Source organism: Quercus lobata, chromosome 3 (assembly GCF_001633185.2).
Source record: "Quercus lobata isolate SW786 chromosome 3, ValleyOak3.0 Primary Assembly, whole genome shotgun sequence".
In the NCBI taxonomy this organism is placed as follows: domain Eukaryota; kingdom Viridiplantae; phylum Streptophyta; class Magnoliopsida; order Fagales; family Fagaceae; genus Quercus; species Quercus lobata.
Window position 1 is genome coordinate 64,120,709 of NC_044906.1, and position 24,863 is coordinate 64,145,571.

General features: G+C 33.0%; 4 protein-coding genes across 4 annotated transcripts; all 4 read right to left on the bottom strand.

The window, feature by feature from the left end:
* Positions 1 to 787: 787 nt before the first annotated feature.
* On the bottom strand, positions 788 to 6,006 carry LOC115981265 (glutathione S-transferase U10-like). The gene is made up of 3 exons (XM_031103426.1): positions 5,683 to 6,006; positions 5,185 to 5,398; positions 788 to 951 (listed from the first exon to the last, which is right to left on the bottom strand). Exons 1-3 carry the CDS (start codon positions 6,004 to 6,006, stop codon positions 788 to 790), a joined length of 702 nt encoding a protein of 233 aa, XP_030959286.1.
* An 873-nt stretch (positions 6,007 to 6,879) lies between these two features.
* On the bottom strand, positions 6,880 to 8,247 carry LOC115981266 (glutathione S-transferase U10-like). The gene is made up of 2 exons (XM_031103427.1): positions 7,927 to 8,247; positions 6,880 to 7,230 (listed from the first exon to the last, which is right to left on the bottom strand). The coding sequence occupies exons 1-2, from the start codon at positions 8,245 to 8,247 to the stop codon at positions 6,880 to 6,882; spliced, it is 672 nt and encodes a 223-aa protein (XP_030959287.1).
* A 1,402-nt stretch (positions 8,248 to 9,649) lies between these two features.
* On the bottom strand, positions 9,650 to 10,793 carry LOC115981861 (glutathione S-transferase U10-like). Its single transcript, XM_031104271.1, has 2 exons — positions 10,394 to 10,793; positions 9,650 to 10,146 (listed from the first exon to the last, which is right to left on the bottom strand). Exons 1-2 carry the CDS (start codon positions 10,715 to 10,717, stop codon positions 9,793 to 9,795), a joined length of 678 nt encoding a protein of 225 aa, XP_030960131.1. The 5' UTR covers positions 10,718 to 10,793; the 3' UTR covers positions 9,650 to 9,792.
* A 4,628-nt stretch (positions 10,794 to 15,421) lies between these two features.
* LOC115981955 (glutathione S-transferase U10-like) lies at positions 15,422 to 18,042 on the bottom strand. Its single transcript, XM_031104403.1, has 2 exons — positions 17,703 to 18,042; positions 15,422 to 16,007 (listed from the first exon to the last, which is right to left on the bottom strand). The coding sequence occupies exons 1-2, from the start codon at positions 18,024 to 18,026 to the stop codon at positions 15,645 to 15,647; spliced, it is 687 nt and encodes a 228-aa protein (XP_030960263.1). The 5' UTR covers positions 18,027 to 18,042; the 3' UTR covers positions 15,422 to 15,644.
* Between the last annotated feature and the right edge of the window lie 6,821 nt (positions 18,043 to 24,863).

Below are 24,863 nucleotides of genomic sequence, written 5' to 3' on the forward strand. Positions count from 1 at the left end.
ATAAGTGTGACCATTTTATTTTCTTAAGTTTGTACAACATTTTTATTTTTATTCAATTGTTATTTCCTATTTGTCATTTTTTTTTATAAAAAATATTTCATTGTTTTTATAAAAAATATTTAAACTAAATGACAAAACTAAATCCATTGGCATTGTATTAATTATTGATCCATATTGCCACAGTCATTTATACATAAATAATATACTAAGTGTCTACTTAACCAATCAAATATTTGAAACATCATTTGTTTTTTTAACAATATGCACACATGTAACAAACTTTCTGTATTTTCTAATTAATAAATTATATAAAGTTATATTATATTTATAACACACACACATTCACACACATTACAATTCACACAAATAATATTATGACAAAATAAATAAATAACGTATACAATCAATATTACACACATATATAATATAAATTTATAATAAATAGAGATACTGATTTAGATAGTTAAAAAAAAAAAAAAAGATGAGATGAGATTCATGAGAATGAGATTAGAAATAAAATCGAAGAGAGAAAGTGATAGCATTTTGTATTGTTTTGGGTTTTGGGATTGGCTAATCTGTGTTGTTACTTGATTTTGGATTGAGCTATGATCAAAGGTGAAAAATACTTTTAAATGTAAATCAGACTAATAATTTTTTTTTTATATAATATTTTTTAATTTCCAAGTTAGGAGGTTCATTTGAACCCTTGAAGATAACGTACAATTACCCCTGCTTTTATTTAAGTAGCTAGTATATGATTGGATTTTCTCTAGCTTAAGCATCAACCTTAAAGAGATTGGCCCAAATACTTTCCTCTCATCTCAGCAACCAACTTGTCATTAGGTGGGAGCATTTCCTTCATCAATGGATGGTTTTTTAGAGCTTTCAACCATGCCAAAATTGCTGGGTTCTTTTCGGGGCTAAAAACCACAGCAACAACTTCATGAAAAGCTTCGTAGTTCCATAAAGTTGTGCCCATTTAAGACAACGTATCTCTTAGTTACAATCTTTTGTTTCAAGAAAAGATTTTTTGATTTGAACCACATTGCGTTTGTACATAAGTTTATTTATTTTTATGTTTGAAGGAATATGTGTTTTTATTCATTTGTGGTTGCACCTAATAATTTATTTAGGTTGCCTACGTACCCTTGGTGGTGGGGATGAAGCTAATTCGTAGTTCTTAAATTGAGGTTTTAGATTTAAAATCCTCAAATATTATTTTTCCGATATAAATGATGGACATTTAAGTCAAAGACTTGGTATTTAATTAAGTATTGACTTAATTTTGTTTTGGGTGAGATAATTTATTTTAATCTCAAAGATAAATCAAGGACCTATGTTTTTATGGATTTTGAACCAAGGATTCTCTTTTTGAGAAATTGAATGTCCGAGTAAATTTCCCTTTCTTTCATTTGCTTCTTTGTAGGAATTTTAACAAGCAATGATATTTTGATTGAAGTTTCCAAATTTAATTAAGGGAAAGAAAACTCCTTTGAAGCAATTTTAACTTTATGAACATGTTTTAGAAATTGGGAATCGAAAAATTTCCTCACATCAATTTTATGTTCATTTTATTTTGTGAATTGGAAACTCCAATTTTGTTTAAGGAATTAGGAATCTTAAGAATTAGTCATATTGGATTTTGAAGGAATTAAAAACCCCACTTTATTTAAAATAATTTTAGGAGTTGTGAGTGTGCACTTTTTTGTGACACTCAGGCCCAAGGATCCCGGGTCTAAACAAAAAGGTTTGGTGAACCGGGCCTTGACTCACCGCAGCTAACGAGCTGTTTAAGAATCAAGTGGTATACAAGGGATGCTCCTGAAAAAAAATGACAAGCAAGGATATCGAAGAGTGCCAAAAAATTAACAAGGTAAATTCAGAAGGAAAGAAACAGGATTAGCAAAGCGATAAGAAATTAATGCTGAGGGGATCCTGGGAAATATGAAGCATGTTTCATTAATACATTATCTGTTTGATTACAGAAAGCTCACTAGGACGTGATACAAGGTTCAATCAAGCTCAAAAATTACAGTCTTGAATGGCTATTTCAACCTTCAAAACTTGCAAAATTTGATTCTCGTTTAATCCGAGTATGTGCAATAGTGGCTTTTACAGGATACCGGGAAGCAATGTTTGTTTTTCCCTTAGTATTTTCTCTTCACCACAGATTTTCTGATAGTTTTTCTAGAAAATCTCTTCTTTCTTGTGTTTCTCTCTTTTTTCCTGCCCTTTCTTCACAACCCATCCCTTCCTTTTATAATGGAGTTTTTGGTCTTCCCGAGGAACCGTTGGTTCCCCTGTTTTACCTTTTTGCAAACAGAGCACGTCCTGTTCCCATCATCTCGGTAAGTCCCATTTCTGTTTTTTCTCATTCTTTCCTTCTTTCAGCTCTGATTCTTTTGAAAGTTCCTGGTTGGCCATCATCTTTGGGATGTGCTGAGGTATGCCCTTCTCGGCATCCCCGTTTCTAGCGTTTTTCCACTTTTCCCTTTTCTTTCCCATCTGGGCGGAATCCTGTTCTGCCAACTTGAAAGCCGCTTGTTATCGTTCTTTTTTTTGTGCTTCCCTGTTCTGGTTCCTCGAGGGTTTTTCTGTCTGTGCCATGAGAGGTCGCTGGGTTCGCGTTCTTTTTGCTTTTGTTTCTTGTTTTCTTCTTCTGTCTTTTTTCTTTCGAGCTGTCCTAGTCTTCCTTTGTCTTTGTGCCTGAAGGGATCCGCGCCTCTTGATGGTTCCTGAGGATCCTTGCTTTTTATCCCTTGCCGTGGTTCTCTTTTTTGGATGCTTCTTTGTCTGGGCTTCAAGATCCCCTGGGCCTTTTTATTCCTTCATGGGTCTCCTGCATCTGCTACTTTGGGCTTAGCTTGATTTTTCCTTTTGGGCTTGACTTATTCTTTTGGGCTTCCTTCACTATGATCCTTTTTTAGACCTCAACAGGAGTCAAGGACTCCATTAAGTGTATTATTTTAAATTGGTAGAATCAATAATTCCAAATTGTTTAATTGGTGGAATTACTAAGTATAATGGTGGACCCAAAGATTCCGTCAACTTGTTTAAATGGAGGAGAATCGAAGTCTCCAATTTTTAAATTGGTAAAGTCAAGGACTCCATATAATGGTAGAATCAAGGATTCCATAAATTTGATTCAAAGTAGTAAAGTCAAAAACTTTATTTGTTTGTTTGATTGGTAGAACTTCAAGTTTCATATATGGAGTTAAGAATTTCTCATGAAACTTCACTCTATTTGTTTTACCAAACAAAAATTTAGTTTTAAGGAAGAGGTATAGAGAGAAATTTAGAGAAGAAAGGGACTAATAAAATCTCATATATAAACCTATTGCTGCGTGCTCCTCCTCTTCACTTGCTCTCTCCTTTTCTTTTCTTTTTTCACTCTCTTCTTTTCTTTTTTTTTTCTTGCAAATGCTCTGCCTATGTATCTCTTTTTTCTTTTTGGTGTGGACTGTAAGCTTAGGCTGCCATAAACAACCCCACATCTTTTGCACGTGATGTGAGTGTGGGATTTATTTAGTATTTTTTTTCATTTATATCATCCCTATATTTTTTTTTTGTTTGCACTATTTGTTTTTATAATTGAATTTTTTAATTTTAGAGGGCATTTTTTTGGTCCTACAAACTTGTCCAAAATTTATATTCTTTAATAAATCTTGCTTCAACATTTTTTAATTAACCATTTTCTTTTTTGTGGTTGAAAATTTCATAGTTCAAGAATTGCATGTATGGCTGTTTGAGGCATTGATTTATAGAGTTCCTTTAATGAGATCTTTTGCACTGTATTGTGGTGTTTGGTGGGTCAGAGAACACTTTAGTCAATGGTGATAATGGAAAGATTTGAAATTTTATTAGAGTTGGACTAGATGTTTCTTGATAAAAATTTTGGAGAAGAAGTCAAAGAATTTGTACATACTTCAAGATTTTAATGGTAAAATATGGGATAAGAAAATTGGCCTAGCATGATAGCAACCTTTGTCTTCTTGGGTGACAAGAAATTAAGAAAGAGCATAAGAACTATGTTACATGTACAATGACTTACATGTTTCGTAACAAACACTTTTGGCCCGCATCCTTAAAGGATTGATCAAATAGTTTTTAGGTTTAGGTAATCCATAAGATCTTAGATTTTAATCTATTATTTAATGGGCAAAGCTTGAGTCATGTGTCCAATTGCATTGGACCCATCACAATGGTGACACATTTTTATTTTTGGCCACATATCATTTACCCAATTGGTCCAGTGTACTCAAACTAAGTCCTTATTCAACCGATTGGACTGTGATATCTTTCTATATATAATTATCCAGTTTGTGTAGGACAATGATAGTGGGAATTCCACTCACTAAAAACAAAAGAAAGAAAAAAAAAAAAAAAATCTGGGCCTCCACTTTAACTGGGCTAACAATCCGAGGTTATCCATGATTAAACTCAAACTGCAATGTCTTGGAGTGGGCTTGCACTTGGGTTATACTTGACTTAAAAGAAAGGACCCAAGTAGATGCCCAACTTATTTTGACAATATACATGGTTTTGCTTGAACCCTTCCTCTGTTCCATGTCTCATCTTCAATCTTCTAGTGTTGTGATGAGAATTTTTCTAACTAGTTAACTTCCCTTATTAAGTATCACCAATATAATGGTCATCTAGGTTGTTTTCTTTCAGTTAAACTTACAATTAGTTAACTTTCCTCATTAGATATCACCTATCATATTGGTTGGCTAGCTTGTTTTCTTCCAATTAAACATACATCAAACTCTGTGGATTTAGAAGCAACCACAAATTTGGAGTGTAAAACGCATTTTAGCCAACTTTTTTTCATTTGCTCTAGTTTACATTTTAGCCAACTCTAGTTTTAAGAAGTATACAGTAGAAACAAAACACACAGGCAATCCTTTATAGAAACCAAACAGTAGCATCATAGTTCTGCTTACACTTAAAATTTTTATTTGGCTAAGAGACAATTAAAAGGTGCAACCATCTTCAATCAGAGCTTAATGCATGGTAACCCTTTCTTTCAGCTTCAATATTAAAATTGAGTAGATTTAAGCCAGACACTCAACCTGGCTACCAATTTGTCATGAGGTGGTAGTGTCTCCTCCAACAGAGGGTAGTTCTTCAAAGCATTGACCCATGAGAGAAACTTTTGGTTCTTTTCTCAGATGAGTACCACACCAATGGCCTCATCAACAGCTTGGTAGTTGCATGCAAGTGAGCCAATAATGACACCAAGATACCCTAGGATCTTCCTATTGAAGAATGGGGACTGCCCTGGAAAATACTTTTCGATACCTTCTTCAAACACCTTAAGCAATTGGCTCGAGTCTTCAATGGCTCTCTCTCTTTCCTTGTCTTTGGACCCGAAGATGATGTAGAAGCTTGGCACAATCTGATGACACAAAATGATTTTGTTAGTGTTTTCACACAAAAACTACATTATTGGTATGAGTATAGCAAATCAACAGAGAGGAGGATACAAATTTTCATTTTTTTTTTAATTTAATTTAATTTAATTTTTATTGAATTAGTTAACCAAGACGCAAGGCTTTTGTCCAATGTTTTAGTGCACTGGACTGGATACAAAATCAATACTTGACTATTGATTTTGAACATATGTCATGTTCATATCGCGATTAGTGCATTGGAGCATTAGAATTGAGAGAGAGAACTCACCTTTCGATCATAATAGTTGGCCCAAAAGCAGAGTTTTGCCCTTTGGTAAGGATCCTCAGGCAATAGTTTTGGGGTAGTGTCCCAGCACTCTTCTATGTATTCGAGGTTAACGAGTGACTCAGCAATGGATTTCCCATTGTGAACAAGCACAGGTACTTTCTTGTGGACTGGATTGAGGCTAAGGAACAACTCACTTTTGTTTGTCAAATCTTCCACCAGATACTTATAGGGTATGCCTTTTAGTTTGAGGGCTAGCTCAACTCTAGTGCAGAATGCGTTGGCCCATGTTCCAAACAGGACAACTTCACCTTTCCTCTCCTCCATTCTCTCTCTCTCAGTTGGCTTTCTTTTAGATTCTGGAAAGCCTTAATTTAATGAGTTCATATGAGAAATATCTTTCAATCATCTTTATCTTTTAGGTCAACTAGTTTTTTCTATTTGGTTGAGGAAGCTGATCAGGAAATTGATGAGGTTGACCCATTAGAGATCTAGGATCCATGTGTTATACAGTTTTTTATAATTAGATAAAGAAGCAGGAAAAATGTATAGGCTTCAGCATTACTGTTGTTATAGTAGTAAAGATGAGCCAAGATCTAATGTGAATGCAGTGGAAGTAAACTAAGGCCTTCGTCCAAGCTATTAACTGATTCCACAATTTCCACTCAGCCATATGGAGTGCTCTTGACTAGGAATGTTTATTTATTTTTAGATCACACAAGTTCATATAGGTATTTAGTAGGGGAGGGGGACAGATATGGAGTACTACCAAAAAAAAAAAGTCATTATTACTAAACTTTCAATTGAAATACACCACAAGCTCGTATAGTTAAAACTTAAACTATATCGTAACAATGAAATGCCGATGTCAAGAATTTAGCAAATGTAGCAGCTCATACTTTAGCTAAATGGTCTATTAAGTGTAATGTTTTTGGCTCTTTTGATTTGGGTAGCTATCCCTCTTGTTTTGAGTTTGTTATCAAGATTGAGGCTTGATCCTCTATAGTGTTTTACTTTTTCACTTGTTAATAATGTCTTTTATTCATTAAAAAAAAAAAAAAATATATATATATATATATATATACAATAAGAAGTGGCTTTTTTACATATCCATTATTCGATAAACACCATAGGATATTCATAACCCTTTTATTTAAGTAGCTAGTATATTTAGGATTTCCTTTAACCTAAGGATCAAACTCAAGGAGATTGGCCCAAATACTTTCCTCTCATCTCAGCAACCAACTTGTCATGAGGTGGCTTCATCAATGGATGGTTTTTTAGAGCTTCCAACCATGCCATAATTGCTGGGTTCTTTTCAGGGCTAAAAACCACAGCAACAACCTCATGAAAAGCTTCGTAGTTGCAAAAATGTGCGCCCACAACAATATCAAGATATGCCAAGGACTTGCGTTCAAAGAAAGGAAATTCTTCTGGAAAATCCTTTTTGATTCCTTCTTCAAACACCTTTAGCAACTCGTTGAATTCTTTGATTGCTTTCTCTCTCTCTTCGCCTCTAGACATGATGATGGGTAAGAGTCTTGCCATAATCTGCTAACAGGATGCATGTAATTAGCATTTACTTAAAATCATAAAGAGAGCCCAATTTTTCAATAAATAATAGTTGAATTTATACAAGCTAGGCTCCTTCAGAGTAATGATATACGTGCATTTATCCTCTTATTGCGTGCAAATCCCATAGTTATACAAGTGTGTAGGAGTAGGACCTATACATTATGTGAGAAATGATGCATATATTTGATATGTGAAATACTTTCTTCATTTAAGGATGACTTGAGACTTTTTATTCTTATTCAGAATATGTTTGGAACAGAAGGAGAGGGAGGGAACAGAGAGGAGGAGGGTTGAAAGAGGAAAATGATTGGAATATATATTATTTATAAATTTCGTTCACTTCCCTTTTTTTTTTTTTAGATATTTGTTTATATTTTGTTTGTTTGTTTTTATTTTTTTATTTTTAAAGTAGAGTTATTATCACCATATTCATACCTAGATAAGATATCATAATTAATTAGGCATGCGGTGGGATACAATTTTTTCTTTTGTTGATAATTTCCTATTTGTTAAAAGTCTATTAATATATAGTTCTAAACTTCTATATGGACAAATTGAAGTTTAAACAAATGATTTTACAATTTTTTTAAATGACAAATATATAGACTCTAGTGCTACTTATTATTTTTTATAAAAAAAAAGTAATAGCATAAGTAATTAGGTACTACCCACCTGGTGATCAACAAAGTTGACCCAAAAGCGAACTTTAGCCCTTTGGTAAGGATCCTCTGGCAGTAGTTTTGGTGTGTTATTCCAGCACTCATCTATGTATTCGAGGATTACAAGTGACTCAGAAATGGGTTTGCCATTGTGAACAAGTACAGGTACCTTCTTGTGGACAGGGTTGTAGTGGAGGAGAGACTCACTTTTATTTGTTAGATCTTCTTCTACGTACTCATAAGGTATGCCCTTGATTTTAAGGGCTAACTCAACTCTCTTGCAGAAGGCGCTGGCCCATGTGCCAAACAGAACAACTTCATTTTGCTTCTCCATTATGATCTCTCTCTCTCTCTCTCTGTCTGTCTGTCTGTCTTGTATCTTAAATATTGGTGTGTAATGCATGTATGGCTGTTTGAGGCATTGATTTATAGAGTTACTTTTGTGAGATCTTTTGCAATTGTGGTGTTTGGTGGGTCAGAGAGCACTATAGTCAATGGCGACAATAGAAAGATTTAAAATCTTATTAGAGTTGGACTAGATGTTCCTAGAACAAAATCTTGGAGAAGAATTCTTAAGAATTTGTATTTAGTTCTAGATTTTAATAGTCAAATATGGGATAAGAAATGTGGCATAGTAGCCTTCGTCATCTTGGGTGACAAGAAATTAAGAAAGAGCAAAAGAAGATTGTTATATGCTCATATTATTAAATGATTGATAAAATGGTTTTTAGGTTTATGTAATCCATGAGATCTTAGATTTTAGTTTATTATTTGATGGGCAAAACTTGAGTCTAATGTTCAATTACATTGGACCTATCACAATAGTGAAATGTGTCCATTTTTAGCCATATGTTATCAACCCAATAGGTCCAGTGCATCTAAGCCGAGTCTCTTTTGAACAGTTTAGACCATGATATCTTTTTTATAATTACCTAGTTTGTGTAGGACAAGGATTGAGGGGATTACACTCGCTAAAAACAAAAAAGAAAAAAAAAAAAAATCTGGGCTTACACCTTAACTGGGCTAACAATCCAAAGTTATCCATGATTAACCTCAAACTGTAATGTCTTGGAGTGGGCTTGCATCCAGGTTATACTTGACTTAAAACAAAGGCTCCAAGTACATGCCCAACATATTTTGAAAAGTTCAGACTATGATATCTTTTCATAATTACCTAGTTTTTGTAGGACAATGATTGAGGGGATTACATTAGCTAAAAATGAAAAAGAAAAAAAAAAAGGGGCTTACACCTTAACTGGGCTAACAATTGAAAGTTATCCATGATTAAACTCGAACTGCAATGTCTTGGAGTGGGCTTGCATCCGGTTTATACTTGACTTAAAACAAAGGCTCCAAGTACGTGTCCAACATATTTTGATAATATACATGGGCTTGCTTGAACCCTTCCACACAGTTCCATGTCTCATCTTCAATCTTCTAGTGTTGTGATGAGAAATTATCTAACAACTAGTTAACTTTCCTTATTAAGTATTACCTATATAATGGTCACCTAGGTTGTTTTCTTTCAGTTAAACTTACAATTAGTTAACTATCCTTATTAGATATCACCTACCATATTGGTCAGCTAGGTTGTTTTCTTCCAATTAAACATACATCAAACTCTGTGGATTTAGAAGCAACCACGAATTTAAGTGTAAAAGGCATTTTAGCCAACTTTTTTCATTTGCTCTAGTTTACATTTGAGCCAAATCTAGTGTTAAGAAGTGAACATACCGTAGAAACAAAACACATAGGCAACCCTTTATAGAAACCAAACAGTAGCATCATAGTTCTGCTTACACTTAATTTTTTTTATTTGGCTAAGAGACAAGGATTTATTCCAAACAATTAAAAGGTGCAACCATCTTCAATATTAAACTTAAGTAGACTTAAGTCTAGCACTCAACTTGGCAACCAATTTGTCAAGAGGTGGTAGTGTCTCCCTCATCAGAGGGCAGTTCTTCAGAGCATTGATCCATGAGAGAAACTCTGGATTCTTTTCTGATATGAGTACCACACCAATGGCCTCATCAACAGCTTGGTAGTTGCATGCATGTGAGCCAATAACGATACCAAGATAACCTAGGATCTCGCCATTGAAGAATGGAGACTGCCCTGGAAAATCCTTTTCAATACCTTCTTCAAACACCTTAAGCAATTGGCTCAAGTCTTCAATGGCTTTCTCTCTCTCCTTGTCTTTGGACCCGAAGATGATGTAGAAGCTTGGCACAATCTGATGACACAAAATGCTTTTATTAGTGTTTGAACACAAAAGCTACATAATTGGCAGGAGCAAATCAACAAATAGGGGGATACAATTTTTTGTTTTAAATTTAATTTAATTTTTATTGAATTAGTTAACCAAGAGTCAAAGCGCTTCTGTCCAATGTTTTAGTGCACTGGACAGGATACAAGATCAATACTTGCTTGATTTTGAACATATCTCGTGTTCATAGAGTTGAGAGAGAGAGAGAACTCACCTTTTGATCATAATAGTTGGCCCAAAAGCGTAGTTTTGCCCTTTGGTAAGGATCCTCAGGCAATAGTTTTGGGGTGGTATTCCAGCCCTCTTCTATGTATTCAAGGATAACGAGTGACTCGGCAATGGATTTCCCAATGTGAACAAGCACAGGTACTTTCTTGTGGACTGGATTGAGGCTAAGGGACAACTCACTTTTGTTTGTCAAATCTTCCGCCACATACTCATAGGATATGCCTTTCAGTTTGAGGGCTAGCTCAACTCTAGTGCAGTATGGGCTGGCCCATGTTCCAAACAGGACAACTTCACGTTCCTTCTCCTCCATTCCTCTCTCTCAGTTGGCTTTCTATTAGACCGTGAAGCCTTAATTATTGAGCTCATATGAGAAATTTCTTCCAATCATCTTCATCATAGTTCTGATTGGTAATAAAAAAAAATGTCTATATTGTCATTAATTGTTATAAGATTGTTTACTGTAGATTAAACTCTATTATCAAAATCTAAAGTAACTTATTAAATGTTAGATTAAACTCTATTACCTAAATTGACTTCAAGTAAAATTCTTTTACCAACATTTTAAAAATAAAATATAGATTTTACACCTTATATATTTTTATTATATAAGTAATTTATTATTATTAAAATAATTAATTACTTTTTTTTATACAAGATAGAATTTAGTGTATATGTGTGTGAAGTTATCTTCTAGAGACTTGAACCTGGCCCCTTGCCCCCCACACCTTATAAGTATTTATACTTGTAAAGTGACCACCGCACCAAAAGAGAGTGGTGATATTAAGGAATTAGGAATCTTAAGAATTAGTCATATTGGATTTTGAAGGAATTAAAAACCCCACTTTATTTAAAATAATTTTAGGAGTCAAGGACTCCATTAAGTGTATTATTTTAAATTGGTAGAATCAATAATTCCAAATTGTTTAATTGGTGGAATTACTAAGTATAATGGTGGAACCAAAGATTCCATCAACTTGTTTAAATGGAGGGGAGTCGAAGACTCCAATTTTTAAACTGGTAAAGTCAAGGACTCCATATAATGGTAGAATCAAGGATTCCATAAATTTGATTCAAAGTGGTAAAGTCAAAAACTTTATTTGTTTGTTTGATTTGTAGAACTTCAAGTTTCATATATGGAGTTAAGAACTTCTCATGAAATTTCACTTGATTTGTTTTACCAAACAAAAATTCAGTTTTAAGGAAGAGGGATAGAGAGAAATTTAGAGAAGAAAGGGACTAATAAAATCTCATATATAAACCTATTGCTGTGTGCTCCTCCTCTTCACTTGCTCTCTCCTTTTCTTTTCTTTTCTTTTTTCGCTCTCTTCTTTTCTTTTCTTTTTTCTGCTTGCAAATACTCTGTCCGTGTATCTCTTTTTGAGTTTTTTCTTTTTGGTGTGGACTGTAAGCTTAGGCTGCCATAAACAACCCCACATCTTTTGCACATGATTTGTGTGTGGGATTTATTTAGTATTTTTTTTTCTTTTTATATCATCCTTATTTATTTATTTTTTTGTTAGCACTATTTGTTTTTATAATTGAATTTTTTAATTTTGGAGGGCATTTTTATGGTCCTACAAACTTGTCCAAAATTTATATTCTTTAATAAATCTTGCTTCAACATTTTTTAAGTAACCATTTTCTTTTTTGTTGTTGAAAATTTCATATTTCAAGAATTGCATGTATGGCTGTTTGAGGCATTGATTTATAGAGTTCCTTTTGTGAGATCTTTTGCACTATATTGTGGTGTTTGGTGGGTCAGAGAACACTTTAGTCAATGGTGATAATGGAAAGATTTGAAATTTTATTAGAGTTGGATTAGATGTTTCTTGATCAAAATCTTGGAGAAGAATTCAAAGAATTTGTACATAGTTCAAGATTTTAATGGTAAAATATGGGATAAGAAAATTGGCCTAGCATGATAGCGACCTGTGTCTTCTTGGGCGACAAGAAATTAAGAAAGGGCATAAGAACTATGTTACATGTACAATGACTTACATGTTTCGTAACAAACACTTTTGGCCTACATCCTTAAAGGATTGATCAAATAGTTTTTAGGTTTAGGTAATCCATAAGATCTTAGATTTTAATCTTTAATTTAATGGGCAAAGCTTGAGTCAAGTGTCCAGTTGCATTAGACCTATCACAATGGTGACACGTGTTTACTTTTGGCCACATATCATTAACCCAACTAGTCCAGTGTACCCAAATTAAATCCTTATTCAACAGATCAGATTGTGATATCTTCCTATATATAATTATCTAGTTTGTGTAGGACAATGATAGAGGGAATTCCACTCACTAAAAACAAAAGAAAGAAAGAAAAAAAAAAAAAAAACTGGGCCTCCACTTTAACTGGGCTAACAATCCGAAGTTATCCATGATTAAACTCAAATTGCAATGTCCTGGAGTGGGCTTGCACCTGGGTTATACTTGACTTAAAAGAAAGGACCCAAGTAGATGCCCAACATATTTTGACAGTATACTTGGGTTTGCTTGAACCCTTCCTCTGTTCCATGTCTAATCTTCAATCTTCTAGTGTTGTGATGAGAATTTTTCTAACAACTTGTTAACTTTCCTTATTAAGTATCACCAATATAATGGTCATCTAGGTTGTTTTCTTTTAGTTAAACTTACAATTAGTTAACTTTCCTTATTAGATATCACCTATCATATTGGTCCGCTAGCTTGTTTTCTTCCAATTAAACATACATCAAACTCTGTGGATTTAGAAGCAACCACAAATTTGGAGTGTAAAACGGATTTTAGCCAACTTTTTTCATTTGTTCTAGTTTACATTTTCGCCAACTCTATTTTAAGAAGTAAACAGTAGAAACAAAACACATAGACAACCCTTTATAGAAACCAAACAGTAGCATCATAGTTCTACTTACACTTAAAATTTTTTAGAATGTCTGGCTCCGATGCTTCATAGGCATTGATTTGCCATTTACAGTTAATGTTTTTCAATCACCTCTGCCTGATGATTTCCAATGTGTGATGCCACAACCATACTCCCAAAGGCTATCTCTCCTCTCACTCAAACAATTATTTACTTTAGGTACAATTCCTCACTGATGTGAGTTATGTTGCAAATTTTCAATGAGTGGTGCTTGGTTTTGAAGTACAAATTCAATCGTAATTAGGTGTGTAAAAGATGAGGATGGATTTTAGTTGTAGGGGACTAGTAGAATTGTAGAAGCTATTTCTGTAAACTTTGGAATTTTGGGCAATAAAAGAAAAAAAAAAGTAATTTTATTTAGCATACTTGTTCATTTTAGCAAGCACTTCGTTGTCCTTAACATCTGTAGGGTTGGCCTCAAGGAAGACAATTTCGTACCATACTGGCCAGTATATCTCATACCAGTGCATACACTAGTATAGAAATGTTGGTATTTTGTACCAGTTTAAATACCGACTGTACAAGACCTGTTTTGGATGTACCGGGATGTATACTAGGTTTTGGCCAAAAATTAGATACTAGACCCAAAAAAAGAAAGAAAGAAAAAGAGGTCGATTTAACACACATAGTAACCCGAAAATTCTCCTCCTCACACCAATTTGGGATCTCTTCATCTTGGCCTCACACTGGTGATAGCGAATCTGGCTAGAAATGAACAGCGGCACCGACATTGAAGCAGTGAAACGGAGTTGAATGCCTGATCTAAGAAAGAGGGAGAGAGATCAAATTTGAAAACATGTTTTGGCTAATGGAAGGGAAATAGTCCCATGTTGGAGAGAAAAATCTAAAAGTATGTGCGGTGGGAAGAGAAATATAGCAATTCACGTGCAATAGAGAGAGTCCTGGAAGTTTAAGGGGCCGTTTGGTATGGCATTTTAACTAACACTTTTCAGTTTTTAAACGACATTATACGTATTTTTACACACTTTTTCACTCATACGTATTTCCAAAAAATACAAACAACATCACTAGAACAACGTTACCAAACGGCCTCTAAATTGTGTGAAATGGGAAGTTGGGTTAATTAGTAAGTTAACGTGTGTGGAGTAAAAAGCTAACAAAAGATACTTGAAAGATGAAAAAAAATTTGTGTTCCTTGGTTTTATCACCCACCATTTTAGTTTTTCTAATTATTTATTCTTTGTCTACCAACTCCCTCTTACATAATATCTCATTTCTCACCTACTACTCCTTTTTTATTTTCTTTTTTTTTGCCTTATACTTTTATCTTTGTTCATATTTTTTATATTAAACTTACAGCATTAGCATTCGGGAATGCAAAAAAAAAAAAAAATCTATTTTATATTTTCAAACACTATTTTATCTATTTTACCAACCCATTTTACAACTCACCTTACATCTCAGTTTTTATTTTTACATACAACCTAATAAAAATAATATAAACTACCTAATAAAATAATAAAAAGTATTATTCTCTCTCTTTTTCCCTACTTACTTTTTTTCTTCACACACAATCACATATTAAAATAATATATATTTTTTACAACTTATGAATGGTAAGGTTGCATATTTTTTTAAGTTTACAAACCCGGATGGAGTGGATTATGGGTGGTTTAGGTTGTAAAATAGCAACTGAAAGGTGTTTACACACCCCAATGCTAGTGCTCTTAAAAGCTTAACAAGTTTAATAGCTTAACAAATTAACTTTGACCAAATAATTAAAGTTGTAAGTATACAAATAATATTTATTTATTTATTTATTTTAAAAATATATACAAATAATATAAATATATTTTAAATAGCGATAAACTGGAAACGGTACACCGGTATTAAAATATATAGTTCTACTGGCCAAATCGGTACAGCTTCCTATGAGATTGACTTCCTTGGACGGTTTCCTTGGTCAGCCCTTAAAGTCTGGGAACATTGTGAGTTGATAATTGCTTGGAATGTTAAGAAGGGCTATATGCTGGATATACACTGATTTCTAGCTTAAGAAAAATCCTACAGCCATACAATCACAATGACTATTGAATGGCATCCTTGAGAAAAGTCTCTTCTCCCTCTGCAATTTTAACAAGCTGCAATTTCTAACTTTAATGGAAATCTTTCTAACATATGCGAGTTTTAAGCATTGAACAGTAGAAACAAAACACTCAGCCAACCCTTTATAGAAACCAAACAGTAGCACCATAGTTCTGCTTACATTAATTTTTTTGGCAAAGAGACAGAGGATTTATTTCTAACAATTAAAAGGTACAACCATCATCAATCAGAGCTTGATACATGGTAAGCCTGTCTTTCCTCTTCAATATTAAGCTTGAGTAGATGCAAGATGGACTCTGAGCCTGGCAACCAATTTGTCATGAGGCGGTAGTGTCTCCTCCATCAGAGGGCAGATCTTCATTGCATTGACCCATGAGAGAAACTTTGGGTTCTTTTCTGATATGAGTTCCGCACCGATGGCCTCATGAATGGCTTTGTAGTTGCATCCAAGTGAGCCAATAGCGATACCAAGATACCCTAAGCTCTCGCCATTGAAGAATGGGTTCTGCCCCGGAAAATCCTTTTCAATACCTTCTTCAAACACCTTAAGCACTTGGCTCAAGTCTTCAATGGCTTTCTCTTTTTCCTCCTTGCCTTTGGCCCCGAAGATGATGTAGAAGATTGGCACAACCTAATGACACCAAAATGCTTTTATTAGTGTTTGCACACAAATCATCAATATATATATATATATATATATATATAAACAAAGATCTCATTTGAAAGAGCACACAAATCATCAATATATATATATATATATATATATATATAAAGAATTGAAATACTCTTAAGCCATAATAAAGATAAGAACAAATTTTAAAGTAGAGACTTTTTATTTCCTTTGGTTCAATATTTCAAAACTATTTTTGTTACATTATTTATTCAATCTTTTAAGACTACTATTTCTTTCATTTGGTTCAATGTTTCAAGACTTTTTATCTCTCACACATACAAAAAACTCTTTGCATTTCCATTCACCCTTTTCACTTCTACTCCTTTATATACATATGTCCGTAGCCTTTCATATTATCCCATCTCAAGTATACTTAGAAAAAAACGATGTCATTTACTTTCAACCTTTCAATAACACCTACATAACTCCAACGTTGTAGTATCATTTGATCGTAACCTATATGAGTAGGCTATAACCAAAGAAGGGGGCTTGCGCTTTTTATTCAGTGATGGTAGCTTACGGTTTTGATGTTGAGGTCAGACATTGTAGATTTTGTAAAGATTACGATTCGCTTGGAGTTTTTGGGGATTTGAGATTTTGGTTTGGGAAAGTTATAAATGTTTTTTTTTGAACTAAAGAAAAAGAAAAAGAAACATTCTAATTGATTATCTATGAAGTTAGCTATTTGTTTTAAAATTTTGTGTTAGAATTTATAATTTGTAGGTTTCTTTGTGAGTTTATTTTACTGCTATTTTGTGCTATATGAGCCATAGTGATAAAAAAAAAAAAAAAAAAATCTATGGTGATTTAAAAGTGTTTTTCGCTTTATTTTTTAAGGATACGAAAGCCCAACTAAAGACAAGTGAATTTTGATCAATGAATGTGTTTTTAGCAAATTTCTCTTTGTTTAATCACGTTCTCTTTATGTTGATACTTTAAAATGATTTCCTTAATTTCATTGAGATAATTAATTGGGTATTTGTGATCAAGGTCTCCATATTTGGTTCTGAGAATAGAGTGGTTGAGAAAGTGTTTTGTAGGTTGCTGAAATTTATGTAATTTTAGGATATAAAAATGTTATATTCTTTAAATTCTTATTTGCAAATTTCAAAATCATTTAATCAATTTGAAAAATGAAATCTACTTTTAACAGTAAATATTATAATATATTATAATCTTATAGTGTTATACATTTTTTTTTTTAAGAAAATATGAATTAAGAAAATTAAGTTTCAAAATTAAAAATATTGTGGGCAAATATAAATATTATACAAAAAAAGAAGTATTTAGTATTATATGTAGATTTTAATAAACATAAAAATGATTTCAAATGAAATTATAAAGTAGTCTGCGCATCGCGTGGGATATCATCTAGTGCTACATAATTGGTTGAAGTAGCAAATCAACAAATAGGAGAGGACAAATGTTTGTTTATTTTATCTTTATAGAATTAGTTAACCAAAGGGGCAAGGTCTCCATCTAATGTTTTAGTGCACTGGATGGGATACAAGATCAACACTAAACCAATTTTGAACATATATCATATTCATATCGTGTTCAATACACTATAGCATCAGCCATTTATCCTCAAAAAAAAAAAAAAAACACTAGCATTGAAATTGTGTGTGTGTGAGAGAGAGAGAAAAAACCCACCTTTTGATCGTAATAATTGGCCCAAAAACGGACTTTTGCTCTTTGGTGAGGATCCTCAGGCAATAGTTTTGGGGTGGTATTCCAGCACTCTTCTATGTATTCAAGAATAATTAGTGACTCAGCAATGGATTTCCCATTGTGAACCAGTACAGGTACTTTCTTGTAGACTGGATTGTGGCGAAGGAGCAACTCACTTTTGTTTTTCAAATCTTCCTCCACATACTCATAGGGTATGCCTTTTAGTTTGAGGGCTAGCACAACTCTAGTGCAGGGATTACTGGCCCATGTTCCAAACAAGACAACTTCACCTTGCTTCTCCTCCATTCTCTCTCTCTAAGTTGGCTTTCCTTTAGACTGAAAAGCCTTAATTTATAGAGTTCATATGAGAAATTTCTTCCAATCATCTTCATCTTTTTGGTCAACAAGTTTTGTCTATTTGGTTGAGGAAGCTGACCAGGAAATCGATGAGGTTGACCCATTAGAGATCTAGGATCCATGTGTTACAGTTTTTATTTATTTATTTTTTGCTGAAGTGTTACAGTTTTTATAATTAGATAAAGAAGCAGGAAATACGTATAGGCTTACGCAAGATTATTGGCCTTTGGCCCTTTGTCCAAGCTATTCATTGAGTCCACTATTTCCACTCAGCCATATGGAGTGCTCCAAAGTAGGAATGTTTATTTATATTTTGGACCACACATGTTCAATGCCATGCTAATACGGGTCAGAATTTTCTGACCCGACTCGAAAAATACTTGATCTGAACTCGATTTTTTTGACCCGAAACAAAAACGGGTTGACTTGTGACCCGATCCATTTTTTTTGCGAGTCAACTTGTCCCGACCCAACCCGAATAATCCATGACTTGACCCGTTAAAAAAATTCACTAAAAAAATATTTAAATTACGTCATGATACTAAGTGCATAGAACAAAAAGTACCAAAACTTATAATCAATATATTATATATTATAAAAAATGACTATTTGATTCATCAAAAGTCAAAAGCTAGCTAGCCTAGCTTCAGTGCATTGCTTTCCATAAAATAATAAAAAAAAAAGAAAAAAAGAAAAAAGAAAAAAAAAAGGCCTAGCTTCGGCCTTCACACGTTACACGATTAGACCACACATGTTACACGAGGCAAGGGCCAAGGCTGTCAAGAGTCAAACAACCATTAAAAAAAAAAATCTCATTCAGTTGAGCTACCATTTACAAGTATGAATATTTGCAGTGCTGAATCTGCTACTAACATTGAGTAGATTGAGATTGAGGTGTAATTCTTATAAAATATTTATTAATTCCTCTTTACTTAATATGTTATGTTTATTTTTAAATCTTTTTTTTTTTGTTTATTTTATCTTTCTAAGTAATCTAACTTTACTATTATTTTAAATGCAACAGGAACATATGCATTTAAGAAGACTGATAACTTGCTACTTTGCTAACTTACTTGTTTTGTTTGTTTTAAGATCTATCACTTTTTGAAGATGTAAACTTGTAATTATATGCATTTTGACAGTGAACTATTAACATTGAAGATTTTTTCCATCATAAATTTATGACTATAAATAATTTTTGTCACGCTCAAAACTATCAGAATGGGAAGGATATTAACAAGTGGCATTAAGTGCAATTCATTTGCTTAATTGATTTTATTTATTCTCTCTAAACAGGTTGTCAGTGATTTGTTTTTGTAATTGAAAAAAAAAAAAAAAAAAACTTGTTTAAAAAATACGGGTAGACCCGACCCGACTCGCAACCTGATTGACCCGTTTAAAAATGACCCGTTTTGACCTGCAACCTGTTTGACCCGTAAACCCGATTGACCCGACCCAAACTGACCTGACCCGCTCGTTTTGCCATGTCTGGGGGAGGGGACGTGAATTCATGTCACAAATATGGCTACCCAAAAAAAAAAAAAATGTCATTATTACTAAACTATCCATTGAAATACACTGCAAGTTTATATAGTTAATGATGAAATGATGATTCCAAGAATTTAGCTAATGTAGTAGCTCATACTTTAGCTAAATGGTATCTTAAGTGTAATGTTTTTGGCTCTTTTGATTTGGGTAACTATCCCTCTTGTTTTGAGTTTGTTATCAAAAGTGAAGTATGTTCTTTTGTATATATAGCTTTACATTTTTTCTTGCATATAAAGTTTTTTATTCATTAAAAAAAATTATACAATAATAAGTGGCTTTTTTATATATCCATTATTTGATAAACACCATAGGATATTCATATCCCTTTTATTCAGTGGCGGCCCCAGAATTGTTTTTCAAAGGGTATCATTAAGAAACTTAAATTAATAAAAACATAATTTGAATTTATCGAATTATCAACAAAAATATGCAAATACATGAAGTTTTTATTTTTTATTTTATAATAAAAGAAATATATGAAGTTTTACAATTTCCTTTTAAGAGTTTTTATGTTCTGAAATAGTTACATGATAGTTCATTATTAATTGTCATTATCTATTATTAATGTGAATAAGTGTGACCATTTTATTTTCTTAAGTTTGTATAACATTTTTATTTTTATTCGATTGTTATTTCCTATTTTTCATTTTTTTTATAAAAAATATTTCATTGTTTTTATATAAAATAGTTAAACTAAATCCATTGGCATTGTATTAATTATTGACCCATATAGCCACATTCATTTATACATAAATAATATACTAAGTGTCTACTTAACCAATCAAATACTTGAAAGATCATTTGTTTTTATTTTTTTTTTTGTTTTTTTTTAAACAATATACACACATGTAATAAACTCTCTGTATTTTCTAATTATTAAATTATATAAAGTTATATTATATTTATAATATACAGGCACACATTCACACACATTACAATTCACACAAATAATATTATGACAAAATAAATAAATAACGCATACAATCAATATTACACACATATATAATATAAATTTATAATAAAGAGAGATACTAATTTAGATAGTTAAAAAAAAAAGATGAGATGAGATTCATGAGAATGAGATTAGAAATCAAATCAAAGAGAGAAAGTAAGAGTATTCTGTATTGTTTTTGGTTTTGAGATTGGTTGATCTGTGTTGTTACTTGATTTTGGATTGGGCTATGATTAGAGGTGAAAAATACTTTTAAGTGTAAATCAAACTAATAAAAGAAATATTTGTATATATATAATATTTTTTAATTTCCAAGTCAGGAGGTTCATTTGAACCCCTAAATATAACGTATAGCCGCCCCTGCTTTTATTTAAGTAGCTAGTATATGATTGGATTTCCTTTAGCCTAAGCATCAAACTCAAGGAGATCGGCCCAAATACTTTCCTCTCATCTCAGCAACCAACTTGTCATGAGATGGGAGCATTTCCTTCATCAATGGATGGTTTTTTAAAGCTTTCAACCATGCCATAATTGCTGGGTTTTTTCGGGGCTAAAACCCACAGCAACAACCTCATGAAAAGCTTCGTAGTTCCATAAATTTGTGCCCATTTAAGATAACGTATTTCTTAGTTATAATCTCTTGTTTCAAGAGAAGACCCTTTGATTCCAACCATGTTGCTTTTGTACATAAGTTTATTTATTTTTATGTTTGGAGGGATATGTGTTTTTATTCATTTGTGGTTGCACCTAATAATTTATTTAGTTTGCCTACGCACCCTTGGTGGGGATCAAGCTAATTCATTGTTCTTAAATTGAGGTTTTAGATTTAAAATCTTCAAACATGATTTTGTCCAATATAAATGATGGACATTTAAGTCAAATACTTGGTATGTAATTGAGTATTGACTTAATTTTGTTTTGGGTGAGATAATTTATTTTAATCTCAAAGATAAGTCAAGGACCCATGTTTTTATGGATTTTGAACCAAAGATTCTCTTTTTAAGAAATTGAATGTCCGAGTAAATTTCCCATTCTTTCATTTGTTTCTTTGTAGGAGTTTTAACAAGCAATGATATTTTGATTGAAGTTTTCAAATTTAATTAAGGGAAAGAAAACTCCTTTGAAGCAATTTTATTTTTACGAACATGTTTTAGAAATTGGGAATCAAAAAATTTCCTCATATCAATTTTATGGTCATTTTATTTTGTGAATTGGAAACTCCAATTTTGTTTAAGGAATTAGGAATCTTAAAGAATTAGTCATATTGGAATTTGAAGGAATTAAAAACCCCACTTTATTTAAAATAATTTTAGGAGTCAAGGACTCCATTAAGTGTATTATTTTAAATTGGTAGAATCAATAATTCCAAATTGTTTAATTGGTGGAATTACTAAGTATAATGGTGGAACTAAAGATTCCATCAACTTGTTTAAATGGAGGAGAGTCGAAGACTCCAATTTTTAAATTGGTAAAGTCAAGGACTCCATATAATGGTAGAATCAAGGATTCCATAACTTTGATTCAAAGTGGTAAAGTCAAAGACTTTATTTGTTTGTTTGATTTGTAGAACTTCAAGTTTCATATATGGAGTTAAGAACAACTCATGAAATCTCACTCTATTTGTTTTACCAAACAAAAATTCAGTTTTAAGGAAGAGAGATAGAAAGAAATTTATAGAAGAAAGGGACTAATAAAATCTCATATATAAATCTATTGCTGCATGCTCCTCCTCTTCACTTGCTCTCTCCTTTTTTTTTCACTCTCTCCTTTTCTTTTCTTTTTTCTGCTTGCAAATGCTCTGTTCGTGTATCTCTTTTTTCTTTTTGTTGTGGACTGTAAGCTTAGGCTGCCATAAACAATCCCACCTCTTTTGGATGTGATGTGAGTGTGGGATTTATTTAGTTTAGTTTTTTTTTTTTTATATCATCCTTATTTTTTTGTTTGCACTATTTGTTTTTATAATTGACTTTTTAAATTTTGGAGGGCATTATTTTGGTCCTACAAACTTATCCAAAATTTATATTCTTTAATAAATCTTGCTTCAACATTTTTTAAGTAACCATTTTTGTATGTTTTTAGACCCCTTAAAAAAACAATTGAATTAACCTAGTTAATTAGCCAAGTTATTACTTAGTCCAAATTCCAGATCTAGGTTATCACAATCAAACAATCTTATCATGCATAGCAGCGGAAATATAAATAACACAATGATATGATGACCCAGGAAACCACACCGGTAAAAACCTGGGGAGGATTTAACCTAGCTATCCTCAAGGTAAACTTGAATCCACTATGAAAGAATCGAAGTTTTACAATAGGACTTAGACCACTAACATCCTATTGCTACCCACCAGTAGAAACTTACTGACATGATCACGTGCAAGCTTCGAGACCACGGACTCCTTCTTTCTTGGATTCTCCAGCAAGTACAAGCACACCCGCTTGTGTTTCTTTAAGCTTTTTAGTGCAGTAACTGAATGATCATCAAGCTCTCAATGAAATCTCTTTCTTGATAATCCTAAGCATGTGTGAAGGCAATCACCTCTAGATCTCACAAGAGATTTACACACACAGCAAATAGATCAACCTCAAAAACGTGGCTAGGGTTTGCCTTTTATACATAGGGCAAAACATAAAACCCTACACGTTTTAATAGGCTAGGGCTGAGTGGGAAAAATCTGCAGAAAAAACATTCTGCTCGAGATTCGATTGATTGAGTCTAAGCTTCGATCAATTAAGCCAGGCCGAAAGTCACTAATACTTCTGCAGCCATTCGATTCCAACTTTACGTACAACACACGTACTTTTAGCAAGTCTAAACAGGACTAACAACTGTTTTGATCATGGTTTGACAACATTACACATTAGAGTTTTAAATACATTAGTTCCTAAGTCTTTAGAACCTAACAAATTTTTTTTTTTTTTTTTTTTTGATGGGGATAAAATGGTACTAAATTAATGAGCCGTCAAGAGCAAGGCAGCAAATGGTGCAATGGACGGATAGACCATATGACGGGTGGACCCCTCTCCATAATGGACGGATAGTCCCTTTATATGACGGATTTTGGGTTCTTGAGCCTAAGGCTGACGGACACCAAAGCCACATGGCACTCACATGGCTTAGGTAGACTCCAAGGAACCTTAAATGGGAATACCTTGCACCCCACGATAGCCTTTAGTCAATGGGGACCTTATATGGAAAGAATCCCGTAAAATAAGTACATTTATTAGGATCTTCTCTACAAGGAAAGATCTTTCCGGCTAAGAAATAGAGTCAGTTTTACACTACTATAAAAACCCAAAGCCCTCAGAAAATAAAATACGCATAATTCATTCTAGCTCTGGCACTCTAGCGTTGTGAAAAGCTTTCTAACTTAACCTTCGGAGGGTCTTTGGCTAGTACCACACCGGTACTCTCCTAAGGTCTTCTTGTTTTGTGTTGTACAGGTGTTGTATTGAGCACGTGAGGACTGTGTGACTTATTGATAATTTTTGGCATCATCATTGTTGAAAATTCTATATTTCAAGAATTGCATGTATGGTTGTTTGAGGCATTGATTTATAGAGTTCCTTTCGTGAGATCTTTTGCACTATAATGTGGTGTTTGGTGGGTTAGAGAACACTTTAGTCAATAGCACGAACAACAATACTCCTCATTTCCATTTTATTTCTTTTTAGTTAAATATTTATTATCTACAATTTCTTTTAAGCCTAAATGGCAGCTTTTTCGTTTTCCAAAAGACAATTTCTACGTGCATATTTATCATAATAAGAGGAGTTATTTAGAAATGCCATGTGTATGCTATCTACATTTTCTACATTATCATTATATAAAGTCCACAATGGACGGTTCATCCTAAGGGGTGATCAAAGATTATATAAAGTCCATAATTGGATGGGTTCATCCTAATGGGTGATCAAAGATTATATTAAGTCCACAGTGGACGGGTTCATCCTAAGAGGTGATCAAAGATTACATAAAGTCCACAATGGACGGGTTCATCCTAAAGGAATATTTAAGATTATATCAAGTCCATAAGAGGACGGGTTCACCAAAGAGTGAGCAAAAATTAGTCCATAAATGGACGAGTTCATTTTAAGGGGTGATCAAAGATTATATAAAGTCCACAATAGACGGGTTCATCCGTAGGGGTGATTTAAGATTATATCAAGTCCACAAGAGGATGGGTTCACCAAAGAGTGAGCAGAAAATTAGTACATAAGAGGACGGTCTCACCAAAGAGTGAGCAGAAAATTAGTACATAAGTGGACGGGTTCATCCTAAT

Excerpts from the sequence above, each read along its gene's own strand:
- LOC115981861 (XM_031104271.1), bottom strand. The coding sequence starts at position 10,717 with ATGGAGGAGAAGGAACGTGAAGTTGTCCTGTTTGGAACATGGGCCAGC. Across the intron at positions 10,147-10,393 it reads CCAACTATTATGATCAAAAG|ATTGTGCCAAGCTTCTACAT; the intron begins GTGAGTTCTCTC and ends TTGTGTCATCAG.
- LOC115981266 (XM_031103427.1), bottom strand. The coding sequence starts at position 8,247 with ATGGAGAAGCAAAATGAAGTTGTTCTGTTTGGCACATGGGCCAGCGCC. Across the intron at positions 7,231-7,926 it reads TCAACTTTGTTGATCACCAG|ATTATGGCAAGACTCTTACC; the intron begins GTGGGTAGTACC and ends TCCTGTTAGCAG.
- LOC115981955 (XM_031104403.1), bottom strand. The coding sequence starts at position 18,026 with ATGGAGGAGAAGCAAGGTGAAGTTGTCTTGTTTGGAACATGGGCCAGT. Across the intron at positions 16,008-17,702 it reads CCAATTATTACGATCAAAAG|GTTGTGCCAATCTTCTACAT; the intron begins GTGGGTTTTTTC and ends TGGTGTCATTAG.
- LOC115981265 (XM_031103426.1), bottom strand. The coding sequence starts at position 6,006 with ATGGAGGAGAGGAAAGGTGAAGTTGTCCTGTTTGGAACATGGGCCAAC. Across the intron at positions 5,399-5,682 it reads CCAACTATTATGATCGAAAG|ATTGTGCCAAGCTTCTACAT; the intron begins GTGAGTTCTCTC and ends TTGTGTCATCAG. Across the intron at positions 952-5,184 it reads AGCTGTTGATGAGGCCATTG|CTTTTCATGAAGTTGTTGCT; the intron begins GTGTGGTACTCA and ends GGAACTACGAAG.